At 43.3% G+C, this 23,939-nt stretch overlaps 1 protein-coding gene across 3 annotated transcripts in view; it reads right to left on the minus strand.

The window, feature by feature from the left end:
- LRBA (LPS responsive beige-like anchor protein) overlaps positions 1–23,939 on the minus strand; it is a 1,864,610-nt gene that overhangs the window by 1,221,316 nt on the left and 619,355 nt on the right. For all 3 annotated transcript variants that reach the window (XM_069242641.1, XM_069242642.1, XM_069242640.1), the window contains exon 33: positions 19,863–19,996. In XM_069242641.1, the coding sequence (XP_069098742.1) occupies positions 19,863–19,996 (134 nt within the window). The remainder of the gene's footprint in view (positions 1–19,862; positions 19,997–23,939) is intronic.

Consider the following 23,939-nt stretch of genomic DNA (forward strand, 5'->3'; position numbering starts at 1 on the left):
TATGGTGCCCATTGGTTAAGATCCACCTTAAGTTGCTGGAGCATTGATGGGTAGTTCGCCCTGTAGAGGTCCGAAATTCAAGAAGTAATTTTGACACCCAAGTAAGTGAGTTCCCTCTTTACCCACTGAGAAGTGTTTAGGGCCAACTCTTCAAATCTCAGTGGAATTAATTAAGGGTTAAATTGAGAAGGTACGATTTGAAAAGGTTGACCCTGTATCCTGCCACATTCTCAAATCAATCAATCCATCAATCAATCAGTTTATTTATAAAGCGCGCTACTCACCCTTTAGGGTCTCAAGGCGCTGGGGGGGAGCTACTGGTCGAAAAGCCATGTTTTGAGGCGTTTCCTGAACGTCAGGAGGTCCTGGGTCTGGTGTAACTGGAGCGGTAGCGAGTTCCAGGTCTTGGCGGCGAGGTGTGAGAAGGATCTTCCTCCGGCAGTGGTGCGTCGGATGCAGGGGATGGTGGTAAGGGCGAGGCTGGTGGAGCGGAGATGGCGTGCAGGGGAGTGGAAGGCGAGTCTGTTGTTGAGGTAAGTGGGTCCTGTTTTGTAGAGGGCTTTGTGAGCGTGGGTCAGGAGCTTGAAGGTGATCCTCTTTGGCATGGGTAGCCAGTGCAGGTCTTTGAGGTGGGGGGAGATGTGATTGCGGCGTGGTACGTCGAGGATGAGGCGGGCGGCTGCATTCTGGATTCGTTGTAGCTTTGATTGCAGTTTGTCTGTTGTTCCAGCATAGAGGGCGTTGCCGTATTCCAATCTACTGCTGACCAGGGCGTGGGTGACGGTTTTCTGGTCTCTACAGGGATACACTTGAAGATCTTACGGAGCATGCGGAGAGTGTTGTAGCAGGAAGAGGAGATTGCGTTGACCTGCTGAGTCATGCTGAGAGTGGGGTCCAAGATGAAGCCTAGGTTTCGAGCGTGGGTGGGTGAGGGCGCCGTGCCTAGAGTCTTGGGCCACCAGGAGTCATTCCAAGCTGAAGGGTTGGGGCCGAAAATGAGGACCTCAGTTTTGTCAGTGTTAAGCTTGAGGCGGCTTGATTCCATCCATCTGGAGATGGCGAGAAGTCCGTTGTGGAGGTTGTTATTTTGCAGTAGTAGGGTCGTTCGTGAGGGAGAGGATCAGCTGAGTGTCATCTGCGTATATTATGATGTTGATGTGGTGTGTACGTGCGATGTTGGAGACAGGGGCCATGTAGACATTGAAGAGCGTAGGGCTGAGTGAGGAACCCTGGGGGATGCCACAGATGATTCTGGAGGCTTCTGACTGGAATGGTGGAAAGCGGACTCTCTGAGTTCTGCCGGTAAGAAATTATGAGATCCAGTTGAGGGCTTTGTCGCTAGCTAGCTCTTGCTGCAGGACCGAAAGTGAGGTTGCTGGGGACCTTAAGGATAATAAAAAATCCTCAGCAAATAAGGATATTTTATGATTACGGGATCCTAAGTGACTGCCCCTAATATCCCCATCCTGCTGCATCCTCGCTGCTAAGGGCTCTATGCTAAGATCAAACAGGAGAGGGGAAAGCAGACACCCCCTGACGTGTTCCCCTATCCATGCGGAAGGTATTTAATCTCACTCCATTAACTCAGACACGGGAGACAGGAGTAGTGTAGTTGGCTTGTACTATTGTGATGAACCTATTGCTTATACCGAAGTGTTTCATGGTATGGAAGAGGAAGTTCCAATCCACGTCGTCAAACGCTTTTTCAGAGACTACCGTTACCAATACTGCAGGGATGTGTTTTTAGTGGCTTTTTCCACTAGATGAATTACCAGACGTAAGTTGTCATGTGTTTGCCTCCCCTTTATAAATCCTGAATCAAGTCTGGTAAGATTTCCTCTTATCGAGTGGCGAGTATCTAGGTATATAGTTTGGCATCTAGATTTAAGAGGGCAATGGGTCTGTAAAAGGAGCAATAATGTGGGTATTTTCCCTGTTTGGGAAGAACGGACAATAAGGCTTCACTCACTGAATTTGTGACTCTGCGTTCGTTGCTATATAACTGAACAATTTAGTTAAATGTGGTATCAGTTCAGAGCGGAAAGTTTTATAAAACTGAGCCATGAAGCCATCTGGCCAGGTGATTTATAAAGTGTGAGGGAGTTTATAGCCATCCTCTTCAATGAGGCCGCTTCGAGCCTCATTTGGTTCTTCCGTGACTTGTGGGACAGTGATGCCTCCGGAGTGTCAGCTGTATAAAGACATTTGCTTTGTCTATTTCCGTCTTTGCCACACCCCTGTTTTCAAGGTTTATATGACATACATACTTCTTTTCCTGTTTTACCTTCAGCTGATCGCTAGCCTTGTTCTTCTCTTATTTCCTGGTGTCTATGCCCCATGTTTAAGGCGAAGCAAGGTGAGCTCCGCTCTATTTATGCAGATTGCTTTCAATTTCCCCTCTGAGGTCTGTGACCTTCCGCTGGGCTTGTAATGAAGGGGATTTTTATGAGCCTGTTCAGCTGACTTTAGGTCTCTCCCTAGAGTCAATCGTTTGAGTGTTTTGCTTAGATAAAGTGGACATAAGTGATTAAAACTTCCCTCTAATAACTGCCTTTAAGGCGTTCCAATTGTTTAGAGATGTCAGTGTCCTGGGGATCATTTAGGTCAAAGAACTCTCTAATAGTTTTGTGTAGTTTATCTCTAAATAAGTTAACCCATGCTAAGGGATTAGGGAAGAACCATCTGCAATATTTAGAAATGGGGAGGGTCCACTCAAGGGTCAATGTTACTGGGGCATGGTCAGAGGGGGCTATTGGATGGAATTCCGATGTCAAGATAGAGTGTGTGAGAGATTGGCTAACAAATATGTAATAGATCCTAGAGTAAGTTTGGCGGAAATGGGAGAAGAAAGAGTAGTTCCTAGTTCTTGGCTGGGTGTGTCGCCATGCATCTATTAGACCAGTCTCCTGCAGTGTTCTTTTCAGTGTTTTTGAAAAACTCCTGATAGATGTGCGTGTCCGATGGGAGCTATTGATGTCCAGATCCCATGTTAGATTAAAGTCTCCCAGCAGGATACTCTCTCCCACAGTAAATTCCCCCAGTTGTATTAGGCAAGATTGTATGAACGATGCTTGGGCTGTGTTTGGGGCGTATATAGTGCTAATTGTGCAAGGATGGCCCGCTATATTCCCTTTGACCATTAGGAATCTACCTTCCTTGTCTAATTTGTGACCATAGGGTTAAAATGTAAGGGAGGAATGAAAGAAGGGGTACCCTGTTGTTTTTGGTGGTGTGTGAAGATTTGTAGATCAGAGAATACGCCTTATGCTATAGCCTGTGATCCTACCTACCCTTAAGATGGGTCTCTTGTAAGGCGACTATATCATACCATGCATCTAGGATGTATTTCCATAATTTATGATGCTTGACTGGAGCGGTAAGGCCTCTCACATTCCATGATAACATGCCATACATGGACATGCTTAATTTCCCCTCCCTTGTTGCCCTCCCTTCCCGTCGCCCTCCCTTTGTCCTGCTGTAGCCAAAGTTCTTTCGGATACCCCCTAAAGGGGACACTCATGGAGAAGAAATGTAAACAACAAATTTGAATTAACTGGCGTCTAATTCCCATATTAGAACGTTTTGTGACATAACATTGTGGGTGTTCAGATCGTGACCCACCACAGAATTCAGAACGTAAGCAAATGAAAATGAGGCTTTGGTGTGTCAACTGCATGCCAAACTCTAAATAGATTGTGTCCCACAACAGTAGTGGCAATTATCCCACACCTTCTAGGTGCACGTTGTAGGCATCAAGACTCCGGAGCACTCCCCCAGCTTGATCACGGCTCTAGTGGCCCGCAAGACTTATTAAATAAGAATATCATTAAGAACTTCAGGTGGCCTAATTTAGACAAGGTTTATGTAGAAGAGCCTGTATCTCCTTGTCCCCATCTCTTTAACTTTTTTCTTTGGCGCCTTTGAAGGAGCCAAAACTTTTTATCCGCTTTTGCCAGGTTGCCAGCATTAGGTGTTTCTCTGGATGTCTATGTGCAGTTAACATCCACAGGCAACAACCCCAAGATGGTGGCCGCTTCCCCATGTCTGTTAAATGATGCATTTTATTCTGATAGGTAAAGGCGAGGACAAATGGAAAGGTCCATCTGTACTTCACGTTTATTTTGTGAAGTTTGTCCGTGACTGGTGTAATCTGGAGTTGTCTTGTTGGTGTGGTGGGTGTAATGTCCTGATATAGGGAGCATGTTGCTCCCTGGAAGGAGAATGTTAGCTATTTGGGCTGCCTGTGAAATCACTTCTTTCACCTTAAAGGAGTGCAAAGTGGCCAGGACATCCCAACGCCTTTGACCCTCACTAAGCATGGCGGTCCGACCCTGTGGACCCTCTTTATTTTAATGCTGACTTGAGTGTCTTCCAATAGTTCAGCAAACAGTCCAGTCACAAATGCCTCAAGATCTAGACATTCCGCTCCTTCTTCTGGATTCCTAAGGCGTATATTATCTCTTCTTGAGATCTTCACACTTCTAGAGTGTAGCTTGCAAGCATTCCTGGATTTGACGGGATGATTCCTCCATTTTCCCCAGACGTTTTAGGGAGTGACATTTTGTTTCTAGGTCCAGTGTACGTACTCCCTCCAAGTCCACTTCCTGTTGAGAAGTGAGTCTGGTTAAGAGATCAGAACAAAGTGAGTCTAGAGAGTTGGCCATGTTGGACTTCCATTCATCCCGAAGTTCTTCCTGGAATTCCTGTAACGAGACCAAATGATCCTCCTTCATCAACACCATTATGTCATCCCCTGGATGCTGGGATCATGTTTATCTGGATTCTGCCAGTTGGTAGTAGGTGGACACCCTGTTATGCTGGGTTGTTTTGGGCGGCATGTAGGTTGACAGCAACAACATTTTCCCCTTTAGGAATATTATTTATAATTATATAACCACAATATTACCACCTCAACAACTAGCCAAGGTAGAAGAATGAGTGTCCTATAGATGTAAAGATGTAAACAGATATAGGGCTGAGTTGGTGTACCCATTCCTACAGAAGGACTACTATGAGATGCCCCGGAATGGGGGAAGGGTACAATAAATGATGGCCCTAGAACAACAGGAGAGGGCCCAGAAAATATGTAACATTCTAAGATACATCGTACACCAGTACTGAATCAGAAGAGGAGAATTTCTCTGAATCTAGAAGAGATATAGACAGAGAGGGAGTCGCAAGACCCAGTAGAGAAATTATGAGTTTTTTTTTTTTTTTTTTTGAACAAAGGACACTCAGAACACCTGAGGCAGAGGGAGGGAATGAGGACGATATCAATACCAGAATTCAGGTCCCAAAAAACAATATATGAGAACAAGAAGCCAGAAGGAGTGGGGTTAATTGAGACACGTGCACCCATTAATAATTTGTCTACTAGAGAACTGAGTGCAGACGAAAGGAGAGTTTTCGAAATGGGTTTAGGCTTTGCCCCCCCGCACCAGTAGATAGATATTTACTAGAAAGTGACATGAGATCTTTTTACAAGAATCAGATTAAATAATTTTTTTGAAGGAAAAAATCCAATAACAAAAAAGAATAAATCAGGGTTGAATCCCCCGATCTGTCTGGACACCATCTAGACAAATGATGGTAAAGGAAGTTGAGGTCCTTGAAAGAGTTATAGAAAGAGGAGTGGAGGACCTTGTAAAGAACAAAAATATGGAACAATAATAATCTTAATAATCAACAGAGGGAAGCCCCTAACCCCTTGGGCGTCCAGGACGTAACGGTTACATCCTGGGCAGCACCGCTCGGGTGCCCAGGACGTAACCGTTACACACTTGTATGAACCCTTAGGGGAAGCGCTAGCACTCCCCCCAATGGCCTGGCATCCCCCCCTCCCATGGGCAGGGATGGAAGGGGAATCGCTGCCACTTCCACTCTGCCCACTAAGCCGCCCCCAACGTCAGCAGGACCTCATCAGAGGCCGCCCCTACCGCGCTGGAAGCTGATGCGCAGATCGGAAGAGAAATGCAAAAGCATTTCTCTTCTGATCACAGGCTGGGGCCAAGAGAGGCATCAAAGGAAAGAAAGGGCCTTTCCTTTCCTTTAATGTCACTCTGAGCATTTCTGCAGCCGGATCATGAAGAGATCAGACTGCACAAATGCCCACTGGACACCAGGTATTTGTGTTTATGAATAAGGAGAGCTTATGCTTCACATGCACACGCACCATTTTCTTACCCACAATGCTCTACAAACCTCCAACTTTGCTTGAAATCACACATTTTCCCCACATTTTTATGATGGAACCTTCTGGAATCTGCAGGAATCCACAAAATTCCCACCACCCAGCATTGTCGCATCTATACCGATAAAAATTCTGCCCCACTTGTCAGCCATAAAACGTTTTTCAAACTGTCCTTTGGGGCCCAATTTGGTTCACCCTCATTTTCAACATGTTTTTGGCTTTTCCCTGTCACAAGCACTTGGCCCACCTACACAAGTGAGGTATCATTTTTACCGAGAGACTAAGGGGAACATTGGGTGGTAGGAAATTAGTGCTGGTGCAGTGATCCTATCCATAAATGTGGGAAAATATGATTTTTTAAAGTTAAATATGAGGTTTGCTGAGGATTCTGGGTAAGAAACCACTGGGGGATCCATGCAAGTCACAACTCCCTGGACTCCCTTGGGTGTCTAGTTTTCAGAACTGTTTGGGTTTGGTAGGTTTCCCTAGATAGCTGCTGAGCCCAGGACCAAAAACGCAGGTGCCCCCCACCCGTCACCGAAATGTGAGGAAAAGGTGTTTTTTTTTGCAGAATTTTGAGGTTTGCTAAGGATTCTGGGTAACGGAACCTAGTGTGAGCCCCACAGGTCATCCCATTCTGAATTCCCCTAGATGTCTAGTTTTCAGAAATGTTTAGGTTTGCTAGGTTTCCCTTGGTGCCGGCTGAGCTAGAGGCTAAAATCCACAGCTAGGCACTTTGCAAAAAAAAAAAAAAGGGCCGTTTTTATTGGGAAAATGTGATGTGTCCACATAGCGTTTTGGGGCATTTCCTGTCATGGGCACTAGGCCTATCCACACAAGTGAGGTACCATTTTTATCAGGAGACTTGAGGGGGGGACGCTGGGTGGAAGAAACTTTGTGGCTCCTCTCAGATTCTAGAACTTTCTGTCACCTAAATGTGAGGAAAAAGAGGGTTTTTTTTGGACAAAATTTGAGCTTTGCTAAGGATTCTGGGTAACAGAACCTGGTGAGAGCCCCACAAGTTACCCCATCCTGGTTTTCCCCTAGGTGTCTAGTTTTCAGAAATGTCCAGGTTTGCTAGGTTTTTCTAGGTGCCGGATGACCTAGAGGCCAATATCGACAGCTAGGCACTTTGCAAAAACATGTCAGTTTTCTTTGGGAAAATGTGATGTGTCCACGTTGAGTTATAGGGCATTTCCTGTCACGGGCACTAGGCCTTTCCACACAAGTGAGGTACCATTTGTATCGGGAGTCTTAAGGGAACACAGAATAGCAGAACAAGTGTTATTGTCTTTCTCTACATTTTTTCCTTCCAAATGTAAAACAGCGTGTAAAAAATACGTATATTTGAGAAACGCCCTGTAATTCCCATGCTAGTATGGGGACCCCGGAGGTCAGAGATGTGCAAGTAAGCACTGCTTCTCAACACCTTATCTTGAGCCCATTTCGGAAATACAAAGGTTTCCTTGATACCTATTTTTCAATCTTTATATTTCACCAAATTAATTGATGTATACACAGTATACAATGAAAACCCATCGTAAGGTGCAGCTCCTTTATAAGCTTCTGGGTACCTAGGGTTCTTAATGAACCTACAAGCCCTATATATCCACGCAACTAGAAGAGTCCAGCAGACTTAACAGTATACTGCTTTCGAAAATCTGACATCGCAAAAACAAATTACAAAGTAAAACGTGGAGAAAAATGGCTGTTTTTTTCAGCTCAATTTCAATTTTTTTTTTTATTTCAGCTGTTATGTTCTTTAGGAAAACCTTGTAGGATCTACACAAATGACCCCTTGCTGAATTCAGAATATTGTCTACTTTTCAGAAATGTTTAGCTGTCCGGGATCCAGCATTGGTTTCACAACCATTTCTGTCACTAACTGGAAGGAGGCTAAAATCACAAAAAATTGTAAAAGTGGGTTATGTCCCAGTAAAATGCCAAAATTGTGTTGAAAAATGTGGTTTTCAGATTCAAGTCTGCCTGTTCCTGAAAGCTGGGAATATGGTAATTTTAGCACCGCAAACCCTTTGTTGATGCCATTTTCAGGGAGAAAGCCACAAGCCTTCTTCTGCAGCCCTTTTTTCCCCCATTCTGTTTAAAAAAAAACGAAATCTTTGCTGTATTTTGGCTAATTTCTTGGTCCCCTCCAGGGGAACCCACATACTCTGGGTACCTCTAGAATCCCTAGGATGTTGGGGGAAAAAGGATGTAAGTTTGGCGTGGGTAGCGTATGTGGACAAAATTTTATGAGGGCCTAAGTGCGAAGGCCTGCCACCTGAGGGGGGAAAGGCCTGGCAGTGAAGGGGTTAAAGGGCTAGAAAACTGTGGTAATATAACGATTAATCCAGGAGATAAAGGTGGAAGTATAGTTATTATGGATACCAAGGATTATACGAAAAGGATAAATGACCTGCTGCACGTAACTGATCACTATAGAAAATCGAGTAAGGAGGAATGGTTAATGCTGGGCAGAAAAATAAAACAAAGAGTGTATTGGGCTAAGGAAGATGAACTAATTTGTCAGGAGGAATATGAATTTTTAATCAATGAACATCCCATGATACCAGCCTTATATGGTCTCCCCAAAGCCCATAAGAACTTAAACCCACCAATACGAACTATTGTGTCAAGCTTGAATTCCCTCACGGAACCTTTGAGCCAATACGTGGATTGTTTTCTAAAACCATTGGTACTTGAACAACACCTGTATATTACAGATACAACAGATATGATTGGCAAAATAGAGAGTGAAAGATTTGATCCTAATACAGAATGGTTGGTAACACTTGATATTGAAGCATTGTATACAAACATTCCACAAGATGCCACTGTAGAAATGCTCAAGGGAATGTTGTGAGATGGGGAAGGGAGCCTGTCCCCTCACTCTGAAATGATTGTGGAGTGGGTGGAGATTATATTGAAGAATAATATTTTAATTTCTGATGAGGAAATGTATTGTCAGATAAAAGAGGCCAGCATAGGAGCAACTTGTGCTCCAAGTTTAGAAGGCCTGTATGTAGGTTCCCTTGAAGAAAAGCATATATACAATGAATTGGGCCCATTCTTTTGAGAATGTCAGGAAGTGGGTGTGATTCAGTGACAATATATTTTTTATCTGGCAGAGAAATAGAGAGGTTAGATTCATTTATCCAGTGGCTGAACTGTGGAGATCCCAACTTGACGTTCACCTCTGCAGTGAGTCAGAGTGAGTGCAATTTCCTAGATATAACGTAAATAAAAGTAGTAGAAATGAGACTAGAAGTGGAACTCTACACAAAACCATCAAGCAGAAACAACCTTTTGCACCATACAAGTAATCACTCGGGATGTCAGAAAGACAATATACCCTTTGGCCAGTTTTTAAGGCTGAGATGTAATTGTACGAACAGAGAGGATTTTGAGATACATGCTAGGAGATTGGAAGGAAAACTAGCAGAGAGGGGTTCCCTAAAAAGACTTAATAAGAAAGAGTACACGGACTAAACAGGAAAATAAAATAGTGTGTATTACAAATTATTGTAACTTAAGTAATAAAACAAAAAAATGTATAAATAGGAATTGGTCTCTCCTGAGTGGAGAAAATGGGGGGGGGGGGGGTGTATGGAAAAAAACCTTTTTGCATTCAGAAGAAACAGAACTATAAGATATTATTTAGTTCATACATATAGGGAACCTAAAAAGATAGAACAAAGGAGTATACAAGATGGTAGTAAGATCATAGGCAAATTCCCATGCGGAACGTGTAGAAATTGCAAAAAAATAATGAAAGGGGCAGTAATGGAACTAAAGGCACGAGACAGTATATAACAGAAATTATAAATTGTAGGACAGAAAATGTTATATATATGATTGTGTGCCCATGTGATCTGGAGTATATAGGAGAGATAGGTAGGGAAATGAGATTAAGGTTAAATGAGCATAGATTAGCGGTGAGAACTCAGAAGAAAAAGGCACCCCTGGTAGAACATTGTATAGAACAAAACCACACTGAGAATGACCTGAAATGGAGCATATTGGGGAAAAAAAAGGTATACGACAGGGAGGTGATATTAACAAAAAAGGGAAAAAAAGAGAAAACAATACTATATATGTACATTTAAAACACATAAAAATGATCTTAACAGCAGAGAGGAATGGGGATTTTTAGCAAAAATTAAAATGGGTGGTATGCCCAATGGAATTAAGTGCAGGTCACTCCTTGAACCTGTGTACAAATGTCTGGAAATTTCGAATTACCAAAATGAAGAACGATATTTTAAAGAAGATATATGTGTATAGGGGAGTACAGTGTCATGCATGCCCTTAAACTACAGTGGTCAATAAAAAATAAAAGGTGAAACAATATGACCCATTAAAAAAATAAGAAAGTCTGAGGCCATTATGAGACAACGGAAATAATAGAATAAACCCATGAGTAGACATGGATTGGATGAAGATTTTATAAAAATTATAATTTAAGAAGCAAAGCAATAGATATAGAAAACAGACTGTTCGGTATACCTCGTAGAACGAGGAAGATTGAAATATGAAAAGAACAGCATTAGCCTGATTCCAAAATGGTGGGAAAAATGGACAGGCCAGGCGATTAGTACATCATGAGAACACGTAGTATAAACCAAGAATAAAATGGGGGCCACATAAACACGTGAGCTGCATTGGCATGAGCACAGACTACACGGGTGAGTGATAAAGGAGGATATAGGAATTTAATTCAAATGTAATTTTAGAGGGGATAAACCCTATAGAGTGATGAATAATAGTTTTACCTTATACCGTTTAGAAAAACAACAGATCGTGAGGAGCGTATACAACGTAGGATAAAAACCAGCGCATCAGAGAGTGCTAAATAAGAAAGGGGAGGCAACTATCCAGGTGAGAAGTTTTAAGATCAATTTAAGTAAGAGGGAAACTAACAAGAAGGGGGTTTAAACAGTAGATTTGTTAATTGCAACCTCGTAGATAACCATCCCACAGATGTGAGTACTTTGAAAGCATGACGAACGTGCAGGACACAGTACAAATATCTGCGCATTTGATAGCGCAAAAAGGAGGGAAAGGTTACCACACAGGTGAGACACTTTTCGAAGTAAAACTAAGAAAGAGTGAAAATAACAAGAAAGGGGCTCAATAAATAGGATTATTAATTCTTGCCCCATAGACGGGAGAACACTGAACACAGGATTCGAGTTCGTACTTACAGAAGTAGAAAAATGAATTTAGAAACATCGCACTGTTAAAAGGTGCAAACATACAAGGAGGAATCCCAGATGGAAGGTAGTACAATGATAATGAGAAATAAAACATATAAACTCAATAGAGAGGCAATTGCAGTGAAAAATTGAATAACAAGTAATATGCTTTTAAGAAGTAGAGGATAAAGCAAGGTGTTATGAGTAACATACGTGAATAAGAATGACAACAAAATTGATGGGTATTATTGAGCTGCTAAAAAAATTAGGGCACAAATTTTCCAAGTATATAAAGATATGTATAAATTCTGTCTAAGTCTATAAGGTTATAATACTTTGAAGTATACGAAGACGTGGGAATTCTGGTTAAATTAAGGAGGTATAATTTTAAATAATAGATAAAAGGATGAAGAGGGGTGTGACTGTATCGTTTTTTTACCTTGAGGAGAATAATGTATAAAAGTGTATAAAATTGCAAAAATTGTTGTTTTTTGTACTCTTTAGTTATAACAGTATATTTACAAAAAACATTTGGTCCTGAAGAAGGTGGGGTGAACCATCAGGAAGACCACCAAAACACTTCTTAAACTTTAAAAAAATAAAATAAAAAAAAAGTGTATGAGGGCTATGACAATTCTATGGTTTATGGTGACGTATAGTTAAACAGATGAAGTTTTCTCTTTTATACGAAAAAGATCTTATATGTTTAAGCAAATTTTCTTATAATATGTAATGCTAATTTTTGTGGATTTTACGTTGCATCTATGACAATATTTAGGTGTAAATAAAAGAATTTTTTTGTACAGAGTGATAGTTGAGTACAGATTTATGACGTAAAAAAATGGGGTTCTACATCTATAGGACACTCATTCTTCTACCTTGGTTAGTTGTTGAAGTGGTATTATTGTGTTTATATAATTATAAATAATATTCCTAAAGGGAAAAATGTTGTTGTATGTATTAACCCCGTCCCTTTATGAGATAGAGGGGTATCTCAAATTGTTGAGAATGTAGGTTGACAGCAACAGTTCACAATCGCAGAGTCGGGGAAGTTGAGGCGCGAGGTGCTGATTTATTATGCAATGTGTATTGATCAGGGATTGCCTCATAGCTAATCCAGCTCCCCTTAGGTGGGCTATTGTTGTGCATTGAGAGCTCTGTGGCAGCTTAAAGGGAGGATCTGTAACACATCCGCGCGGTCTATAGCTTTGCATCAAGGAGAATGGGTGGGGGAAAATCGCTGTGGTGAGGTCCCTCTGGTATCCGCACCTTCGTGGCTGGGGAGATTTTCAACCTGGGTAAGCAGGAGTTCCACAGAGCCCTTGGGTAAAGAGGTGATTGTGCTTCATTTGTAGGTCCCTGTATGAATATTGAGGCTGCAAGTTAGGCTCAGAGGAGGGACCCCGTCCAAGGAGCCCAGGTTTCTTTGTGGTCTCAGGTAGTACTGGCCTATTGCTCTACATTACTTGAAGTCCCCCCTCCTGGGCTCTGTTGGGGCCTCCAAGCTTAGTAAATGCACTGGAGCCTTTTAGGCCACAGCTGTCATCTTGAGGTCAGACATGATCAGCTGGATCATCATAAGAATCCAAAAAAGAAAGAAGTGCTTCACATCGGCCCACCACAGGAAAGGTTGCACTGATTAGTCATAGCAGAGGGAGGGAATGGGCCATTCTAACTTGGCTGGTGTGCCGTGCCTTTACTCATCAGCTGGTATGTAGCAGGTGTAATGGTGGCAGCAATCCCTTGATGAAGGAGCCGTAGGCTGCCTGTGGCTCCAGCCACCAAAGTGGTGCAGGTAACGGTAATCAAACGTGCCTTGGGGCCTCCTGAGGTCTCCGGCTACATCGCATTCTTTTCTGGGTGCTGTGGGTGGTCAACTGGACCTGCCGCCCCAGTTTTTTTAATCAGAATGCGGCAGAGATTGGGTGGATTAGTTCCACTCAGTCATGATGGCTGGCCACGTCCCTTATGATGATGATTTTTTGTGTTTTGGGAGCAGCCCCTTGGGCATGGGTCGTATTCTCTTTTGGGGGAGAATATTTTGGCAGTTTCTGACCCTCTTCAGGGCAGATCGGCCATTATGATTTAGGCTCATCTGCCCCAAAGGGGGCAGAAGACCACTAGACACGAGCGATTTATATATATGTATAATAATGTTTGTGTTTGGGGAGTATCCCTTTAGGCAAGGGTCACTCCCCTATCGGGACAATATTTTGGCAGTTTCTTACCCCTTGGGGGCAGATCGGCCAGATGTTTTAGGCCCATCTGCCCCAATTAGAGTCAGTAGCTACTAGACACCATGGACTTTTATTGTATGCAAGTTGACTGTTTTATTTCTTCTCATCATTTGCATTTGTGATCGTAATGTTTTATTTCTCCTTTTTATTCTAGTGCAAAGTTTTTGATTCCTTTGCTGCGACTCCTGCTTGCGGTTTTGGAGGTGGTAGATCTGCAGTTTGCGTAGTTGCATGTGTTTGGTAAGAACAAGTTTTTTGTATTGTTTATTTCAAATAAAGTATCACTGCCATGCATGACTGTTTGTTTTGTAAATAGTGTAATAATATCAGTATATTTAACTTATGTTTTATAGTGTGTGAAGTTCTCATTGAATTTGTGCACGATTTGTATTGTGTTGTCTTATGTGTAATTTTATTTTGTTTTTCCTTTCTAGTGCGATAGCGTTGGTGCTTGCTGTGTCTGTGCAGAGTAGGTGCTGGTGAATCTAGCTCTCTCTGGCAAGTGAGTGGTATCGTTTTTGAGTATATAGGTCTTTGTGATAAAGCCACACTTTGTTTATTACTTATTGTACAGAGTTTTAGTTGCTGTAGACCTCTTTGTCAAATTAATTTTATTAGTAAGGATTATGACTAGCTGCAGGATTACTGCTCAGCAGGTTGTTGGTATGCTTTTTGAATCTTCCACTGATCAGGATTATGAGACTAACCCTGCATCTTAGGCAGAGCAGGAAGTTCAAGATTCTGGCAGTGAAATATCTGTCTGAGAAGAATCATTTGATGATGAAGCGACTCAGTGCGGATGAAGTGCCTGTTTTAGAGGACAACACTAACTTGCCAATCGTGCAGAAAGAGGCATCTGGATTGCAGCCAGCGTTGCCTGCCTTTACTGTGTTGCAAAGTGTAGACCGAATACTGAAAATGTTTTGCCTAATTGTTTATGGACTATATATTTTTGGGTGATATTGTTGAGCAGACTGATTTGTATGCTGAACAGTATTTGAGGGACAACAGTGCCAAACTGAAACCCCGCTCTAGACCTACCCAGTGGACTCCCACAAATCTGGAAGAGTTGAAGAAGTTCTTGGGTTTGACATTTTTGATGGGCTTGATAAGGAAGTCGATGTTCTCTTTCTATTGGTCTACCAATCCCTTGATGGTAATGGCCATATTTCCTGCAATCATGAGTCATGAACGGTATTTGTTTCTGCTTCGGATGCTGCATTTTGTTGATAATGCTTTACTATTGCCACAAGATCAACCTGATTGCGACCGTCTTTTTAATATTTAGCCTGTCCTTGATCACTCTGTAGATTGACTTTTCAGAGATCTATGTTCTAGGGAAAGAAATAGCCCTGGATGAGTCTTTGGTCCTGTTCAAAGGGCCATTAGGTTTTTAGGCAGTACATTCCAACGTGGCATATTATGGAATTAAGATGTATATGCTGTCTGAGAGTAGTACAGGATATGCCTATAATTTCCTGGTCTACACTGGTATGGATTCCACTATCAACCCCCTGGTTGTCCGTCCACCTCTGGAGTTAGTGAGAAAACTGTGTGAGAACTTGGTAGAAGACAGTTTAACAAAGTTCACTATTTACACGTAGATAGCTTCTACACTGGTGTGCAATTATTCAGGGAATTGTCCAAAGTGGACACTGGTGCACATTGCACAGTTTGCTCTAACCGTAAAGGATATCCAAAGAAGCTTGTTGGTAAAAAAAAAAAAAAAAAAAAAAAAAAGAGGGGACAGTGCAGTGCCTTGCGTAGTGATGGACTGCTAGCTGTTAAATTTGCAGACTTCACCTTTGACAGTTTGGGTCAGGTTATTGAAGTGTGCAAACCTGTGTGCATTTTAGACTACAATAAGCACATGGGGGTGTAGAAAGAGTAGATCAGAGGTTGGAACCTTACACTGTTGTTCGTAAGGCTGACACCTGGTATAAAAAATTGGCTATCCAAGTCTTCTATTTAGCAACCTTTAATGCTTTTGTTGTGTTCATGGATTATTATCCAGAGTCAAAGATAACTTTTGTTCAGTTTCAAGAGTCTGTGATAGCCAGCCTTTTTGTAGTGTAACAGGCAAGTGTTCCTAGAGCTGGAGTGGTGGAGGATGTGGCTAGACTGAAAGATTGCCACTTTGATGATCACATTCCTCACACGCCCAAAAACACAATCCCTGAAAGAGATGTAGAGTCTGCATGCGAAGAGGCATGCAGAAGGAGAGTTGTATGCACTGCCCTATTGTCCTTCTAAAAGTGGACTGTGTGTGCCCACTTGTTTTAGAATGTGCAACACAATTTTTTTTTTGTTGTTAGAGTTGTTATGTTTGTAGTTTTGAATTTACTTACAATTGGTTTGTGTTTTCTTTATTTGTTAAAAAATGTGATGGCGTGCATGGACTGGTGCCTGGCTGTCGATGTGCGTGGACTGGCGCTCTGCTGGCAGTGTGCATAGGCTGGCGGTGTGTATGAGCGAGTGCTTGGCTGGCGGTGTGTGTGAGAACTGGTGCTTGGCTGGTGGTGTATGAGTAGTGACTTGCTGCTGGTCACTACACACACTGCTAGCCAAACGTTAGTCCGCACACTCCGTCAGCCAGTGTGATTGCTGTGTCAGGCGTGGGTGTATGAAAGGGATGGGCCCCTGAAAGGCGCTGTCTGTTGATGTGAGTGTTGCAATGTGCCGGGCCCACAGCTTGCGGTGTGCATGGTCTTGTGTGTGTCACATTTGAAAGGAGTGTGAATGGCCTGTAAAGCAGTTGGTGCTTTGTCGCTGCTTTACAGCTCACAAGCTAGGAGTCATTGGTTCAGTTTTTTGACCTTTCAATTATTAACAGTGCATTTTATTTTTGTGTAATATCTTGTTAAAACTGTTTTATTTATTGAACCATCACTCACCCCGTGCCAAATCCAACTGGTATGTATGTGTAAAAATAACAGTGGGTAGCCACAAGACATTTTTTATTGCACTTCTCCTCTCAGTTGGGAATTCAACTCACAAAAAAACCCACTCCTCTGTATTCAGGCGTCTAAGCACACTCCTGACAAGCTAGGTGTCTACTTAAGGGGGTGTTGTATTCACAATTTGAGTGTTTGGGACAGAAACTAAGAGACTTGGTAGCGTGCTTGTTTCTTGTCTAGCGTAAGTCGACCAACTCTAGATATTTTCGAAGACTAGACACCTAGAGGAGTACAAGGTGGTGTGCCTCTCATGGATTCCAACCAGTTTTCTTACCCGCAATGCCCTGCAAACCTCAAAATGTGACTAAAATCACATATTTACCGTGCATATCTGTGACATATTCTTCCACAAAGAGAATTAAACCACAAATGCCCTTCTCTCCAGCATTCCCCTCGGACACCCGATAAAATTGATACCTTACTTGTATGGGTGCCCACAGCACAGTCACCCTAAAAACATATTAAACAAAACTGCCCTTTTGGAAACGCTTTGGTACCCCCTTAAACTCTACACATTTTTTTCCCTACCCTGTCGCAGGCACTTGGCCCACCCACACAAGTGACGTACCACTAATATCGGTAGACTTGAGGGAATGCAGGGTGGAAGGAAGTTTGTGACTCCCCTCAGATCCCAGAACTTTGTATCACAGAAATTTGAGAAATGTGTTTTTTAAACAAATTGTGAGGTTTGAAAGACATTCTGGAAACTGAAGGCTGACTGTGTGTGTGAGCGAGCGCTTTGCTGGCCTTGTGTGCGAACTGGCGCTTGGGCTGGTGTGTGTGAGCTGGTGCTTGGCTGGTGGTGTATGAGTAGTGACTTGCTGCTGGTCACTACACACACTGCTAGCCAAACACTAGTCCACACACTCCGTCAGCCAGTGTGACTGCTGTGTCAGGCATGTGGGTGTATGAAAGAGATGGGCCCCTGAAAGGCTCTGTGTTAAAGTGTGTGTTGTAATGTGCCGGGCCCACAGCTTGCGGTGTGAATGGTCTTGTGTGTATCATATATGAAAGGAGTGTGAAAGGCCTGTAAAGCGGTTGGTGCTTTGTCGCTGCTTTACATCTCACAAGCTGGGAGTCATTGGTTAAGATTTTGGACCTTTCAATTATTAACAGCGCGTTTCATTTTTGTGTAATCTCTTGCTAATACAGTTTTATTCATTGAACCGTCACTCACCCTCATGCTAAATCCAACCAGTATGTATGTGTAAAAATAACGGTGGGTAGCCACAAGACCTTTTTATTGCACTTCTCCTCTCAGTTGGGATTTCAACTCACAAAAAACACTACTCCGCTGTAATCAGGCGTAGAAGCACATCCCTGACACGCTAGGTGTCTCAGTTGAGACCCTAATAATGAAGGGGTCTTTTTAACAAAACCTAAGGGGTGTTTTATTCACAATTTGAGTGTTTGGGACAGAAGTAAGAGACTTGGTAGCATGCTTGTTTCTTGTCTAGCAAAAGTCTACCAACTCTAGATATGTTCGAAAACTAGACACCCAGGAGCGTACAAGGTGGTGTGCCCCTCATGGATTCCAATAAGTTTTATTACCCGCAATGCCCTGCAACTCTCAAAATGTGACTAAAATCACACATTAACCTTGCATTTCTGTGACATATTCTTCCCCAAAGAGAAATAAACCACAAATGTTCTACTCCCCAGCATTCCCCTCGGACACATGATAAAAATGATGCCTCACTTGTGTGGGTGCCCACAGTAGAGTCACCCTAAAAACATATTAAACAAAACTGCCCTTTTTGACCCGCCTTGGTACCCCCTCAAACTATACACATTTTTGACCCTACCCTGTCGCAGGCAATTGGCCCACCCACACAAGTGAGGTACCATTATTATCAGTAGGCTTGAGGGAATGCAGGGTGGAAGGAAGTTTGTGGCTCCCCTCAGATCCTAGAACTTTCCATCACAGAAATTTGAGGAATGTGTGTTTTTGTAAACAGATTTTGAGGTTTGCAAGAGATTCTGGGTAACAGAACCTGGTGAGATCCACACAAGTCACCCCATCCTGGATTCCCCTAGTTGTCTAGTTTCCCGAAATGTACAGGTTTGCTTGGTTTCACTAGGTGTTGGCTGAGCTAGAGCCCAAAATCCACAGCTAGGCACATAGCAAACAATTAGTCAGTTTTCAGCGGAAAAATGTGATGTATCCATGCTGCCTTTTGGGCTGTTTCCTGTCACGGGCACTAGGTCTACCAACACAATTGAGGTACCATTTTTATTAAGAGACCTGGGGGAACCCAGATCAGCAGAACAAGTATCACCAACTGCCTTTCCCTGCATTTGGGTCTTCCAAATGTAAGACAGTGTGTAAGAAAGAAGTCAATGTGTTAGTTAAACTTGAACTTTTGAAATTGCTTCTCAATCTCCTATAAAATAAATTTAGCATTTGGTACGACTGCTCTCATCTTAATCTCATCCTACAGTTCCCAGATAAACTAAAAAATGTTCATGCAATTTGTTTAGCTGTTTTGCTGGAGTGCGTTATGCACCCCCTGGAGTACTTATTACCACTGCTACCACAATCACCTTTGTATTACTGGTATTCGTTGAATATATCAGGCATGTTTCAAGTCGTACAAGTTCACTTATTTACTACTTTCATCACAAGTGATGCATAGCAGGAATTAGCCAGCATAAAATAAAGAGGATTCAAAGACATCTGTATGGGAAGCGTCATGAAATGGTCCGATGAATGAATGAGCAGCAAAGGTATGAGTCGAGAATAGATAGCCACCTGCCAGCTACGTCTGGCACCATCCATTCACTTACCCACAGTCGTACACATCCACCCATGCACATATTAATCCATCCAGCTCTCAAGCCCCTGCATGTATTCATTCACACATTCATATATGCACACAATCATCCATGCCTCCAATCACTCCATCTATTTGGCTACCTTATGACCCATTGTCTCATTCGCCCATTCCACACAAAAACACGCATTCAATTGCCAGATAACCGAAAATGCACTGTCAATGATTTAAAAGCCAGGCCTACTGGCTTGTCCAAGCTTGTTTCAGTTCAGCCCTCCTGCTGCTGCTTTGAGAACGATACCATCAATCGCACTGGGCTAAAGCAAGAAGTTTACACGACCCAATAAAAATAATATTTTTTATTCAATTTCACAATTAACATGTTCGCACCTTTAAAAGCTAGCAACATCTTAGATCTCCTATATCAGCTGAAGCACCATAATCTGAAAAACTAAATACATTCTTGGGCATTTATAAACAAGAACGCAAAGGGGAAAAATGATACTTACTTGTTCCTTCAATTAGTAGCTCCTGGCCATGACTGCCCAAAAGTGTTCGAGAAAGGAAAGGCGCAAAATCCACAAATATTTCTCTTAACAGGGGAGCCGCTTTTTCTAAAGCATTTTCAAGTCTTTCTGTAATACTAAAATAAAAAATATGTATATATTAATGAAATGGTGGGAACTAAGACAAATGCATGGAAATGCGTGAAACTGTACAGAGATGGAATTGGTGGCTATCATCTATTTGTCTCCGGTGACAGAAGCTGTAGGCACTGCTGCGTTCCTACGGAGAGACTGCATGATCACTGGAAGATGGGTCTGCGTTGTTTACATTTTATATGTGTAATAGAAACATTTGTATCGGATCTGCACTAGTAGACAGGACCGTTTTTTTTCCCTTCACTCATGTTTGTCCACAAGTGAAAACGCCATCGGCATGAAATGTTTTGCAGTCCACGTTAATCTTCATATTTTACGCACGTTTTGGCCATTATGTAGATTTTAAGAAATGCTATAGCCAGCTTTGTTTTAGATTTTTTGGATGAAGGGAGGAGAAGACGACAATGTTTCCTCACTGCTATGAAAGAAGATTTACAGCTAAACACACATCTAATATATTTCCCAATTCCTTACATTTATATTTTGCAACTGAGACCATGTAAATGAATCTCTCGGTGTTTGATGAACTATCTAAACAAGATCTTCCACATGCAAAGGACACAACAACATGGCACTGCATTTTTCCTCAACTTTGAGGAATATTTTTTGATTAGCATCGACAGAAATAAACATATATTCTCAATTTGAACTCCGACACGATATTTCTAAGATGCCCCATTCATCTACGAAATATAGGTTCCAAAGATTAGTTGTATGAGCTCAGAGACGGCAGAAGGGGCCGTAGTCCGATTTAATTTACAAAAACATTTTTTACATTTGGTCAGCTTTTGATTCCCACAGTCGACGGGAGCATGTGAAAGCTGGAGTATTGACTGGCCCTACCTCATTAAACAGGCCATTTCGGTCTGTGGCTGGCGTACTGACAGGTGTTTACAGGCCAGCACCAAATATCAGCACTTTAGGATTTTACTTGGACGAAATTGGCCCTGGTGTACAAGTTACTTACCTTCGGGAACAATATATCTGGTAGAGGCATATTCTAGTTGCAGATTCATTACCTCCGCGGGCGTCGGCGTCGCCGTGATGACGTCAGGAGTAGTACATAGACGCCACCTCAGCACGCTGACGTCAGTTTCTTTTCACGACTTTCCACACCAAAGCGCAGAGTCGCAAAAAACACAGAGATTGGTGCGCCAGAGCTAATGCCCTGAATGGGGAAGCCCTGTTCCCAGAAATCAGTTCACAGGCGGAGATGATGGGTGGGTCGGTAAGGAATCTGCAACTAGAATATGTCTCTACCAGATATATATCATTACCAAAGGTAAGTAACATGTACATCTGCTAGAGACTCCTAGTTGCAGATTCCTTACCTTACAATAGATACCCAAGCAATGCCATGCTCAGAGGTGGGCTGCGAACCAAGATCATACTAGAAAGTCCTGCAGGACCGAACGACCAAAGTAGCCGTCCAGACAGACCTGACTGTCCAGGCAGTAATGTTTAGTAAACGTGCAAGGATGCCTACGTAGCTGCCTGGCAGATATCCAGGACAGAAACTCCACGTGCTAATGCAGTGGAAGCAGCAGTCGCTCTGGTGGCACAAGCGGGCAAGCCCTCAGGGGGTTGCTTCTTGGCTAAAGCGTAGCACATCTTGATGCACAGAAGTACCCATTGAGAGATAGTACCTTTTCTGCACAGCCTTCCCTTTCTTCGCACCCACACATCCAACAAAGAGTGGATCGTCCACCCGGACAGCTTTAGTACGACTGAGATAGAACGCCACCACTCTTTTTGGGTCCAGACGGTGGTTTCTCCTCCTCATGAGAAGGATGTAGAGGTGTGCAAAAAGTAGGCAAGGTGATGGACTGGCCTACATGAAAAGGTGTAACAACTTTGGGAAGGAAGGAAAGCCTTTGTGCGTAACACCACTTTGTCAGGGTGCACAGACAAGTATGGAGGCTTTGAAGAAAGAGCCTGAAGCTCACTCACACTGCGAGCAGAAAAGATGGCAACAAGAAAAACAGTCTTGAAAGTAAGGATCTGTAATGGATAATTGTGCATTAGCACAAAGGGAGCACACATTAAGAAAGTAAGTACAAGATTGAGGTCCCACTGAGGAATGATACATGGAGTGGGAGGAAACAAATGGGTGAGACCCTTAAGGAACCGACTGACAACAGGAGACTTAAACAGTGAAGGCTGATCAGGCAACCTAAGAAAGGCCGAAATAGCCGATAAATAACCATTAAGGGTGCTCAAAGCAGAGCCCTACTGGGCTAAAGAAAGAATGAACAAAAGAACCTCAGACAGAGGAGCAGAGAGAGGGTCAACAGATTTGTTGGTACACCATGCCACAAACTTAAGTCAATGACAGGCATATACCGTTTTGGTGGAGGGACGCCTGGCTGCCAAGATAACATCACAGACTTTGGGTGGAAGGTCAAAAGCCGTCAACTGTCGCCGCTCAATCTCCACACATGAAGGCAGGGATTGGACAGGTTCGGGTGGAGAATCATCCCCTGCTGCTGTGACAGAAGATCCTCCCAAAGAGGCAGTCTGAGTGGAGGATCGGTGGTCATACTCAATAGCTTCCGATACCATACTCTCTGTGCCCAGTCCGAAGCCACCAAGATAACATGGGCCCGGTCGTTCCTTATCTTCTTGAGACCTCGGGCAGAAGTGGTATAGGCGGAAAGGAAGCCGGAGTTCCACTTAAAATGAAAAGCGTCTCCGAGCGAGTGCCACCTTGGAAACTCCAATGCTCAAAACAGCTGACATTGCATGTTTTCTGTGGAGGCGAACAGATCTAACCAAGGCTCTCCCCACTGCTGAAAGAGACCCTGTGCTACCTGCGGATGGAGATGCCATTCATGATCGGCTATGCATGAATGGCTGAGTTCATCTGCTCTGGTGTTCAGAGCGCCAGCTAGATGTTGAACCACCAAGGTAATGTCTTGATGTTCCAGCCATGTCCAGAGGTGTAGTGCCTCCTGACAAAGGGTCCAGGACCCTACTCCACGCTGTTTGTTACAGTACCACATGGTGGTAGTGTTGTCCGTGAACACTTGCACTACTTTCTGTCTGAGAGAGGTAAGAAATGCTTTCAACGCAAGCCGGAACGCCCAGAGCTCCAGAAGATTCATATGGAGCCATGACTCCGCCGGAGACCAGAGACCTCTGATCTCTGCCTCTACCATGTGGCCAACCCATCCCAGAAGTGATGCATCCGTCACTATGGATAGATCTGGCTGGGGAAGGGAGAGGGATCTTCCGTTGATCCAATACGGATTCCAAAGCCACCACTGCAGGTCTTTCGCAAGTCCCCTCTGAGAACTGGACCACGTCTGAGAGATTTCCCTGATGCTGCACCCACTGGAACTTCAAGTCCAACTGGAACTTCAAGCCTGCATATGCCATCTGACATGTGTTACTATCAGGGTGCAGGAGGCCATGAGGACCAGCAGCCTCAGAGTCAGTCTCACCAAAACCCAAGACAGAGGCTGAAAGATCAGAATTATAGCCTGAATATCTTGGACTCGCTTTTCAGGAGGATAGGCCTGAAACTGCACTGTGTCTAGAACAACTCAGATGAAAGGGAGCATCTGAGAGGGAGTTAGGTGTGACTTCGGCACGTTTATAGTGAACCCCAGCGTGTGCAGGAGATTTGCTGCTGTCTGAAGGCGGGAGACGACTTTCCGGGCAAGTCTGCCTTCAACAGACAGTCTTCGAGGCAGGGGGAAGACTGAACCCCCCCCCCCCAACCTGCGCAGATGAGCTGCAATCACCACCATCACTTTCGTGAACACCCGAGGGATGCTGGTAAGGCCGAAGGGGAGCACGGTAAATTGAAAGTGCTTGTGACCTACCACAAATTGAAAGTAACTTCTGTGGGCAGGTAGGATGGGAATATGGAAATAAGTGTCCTTCGAGTCCAACGCTACCATCCAGTCTCCTTGGTCCAAG

Source organism: Pleurodeles waltl, chromosome 1_2 (assembly GCF_031143425.1).
Source record: "Pleurodeles waltl isolate 20211129_DDA chromosome 1_2, aPleWal1.hap1.20221129, whole genome shotgun sequence".
Lineage (NCBI taxonomy): Eukaryota > Metazoa > Chordata > Amphibia > Caudata > Salamandridae > Pleurodeles > Pleurodeles waltl.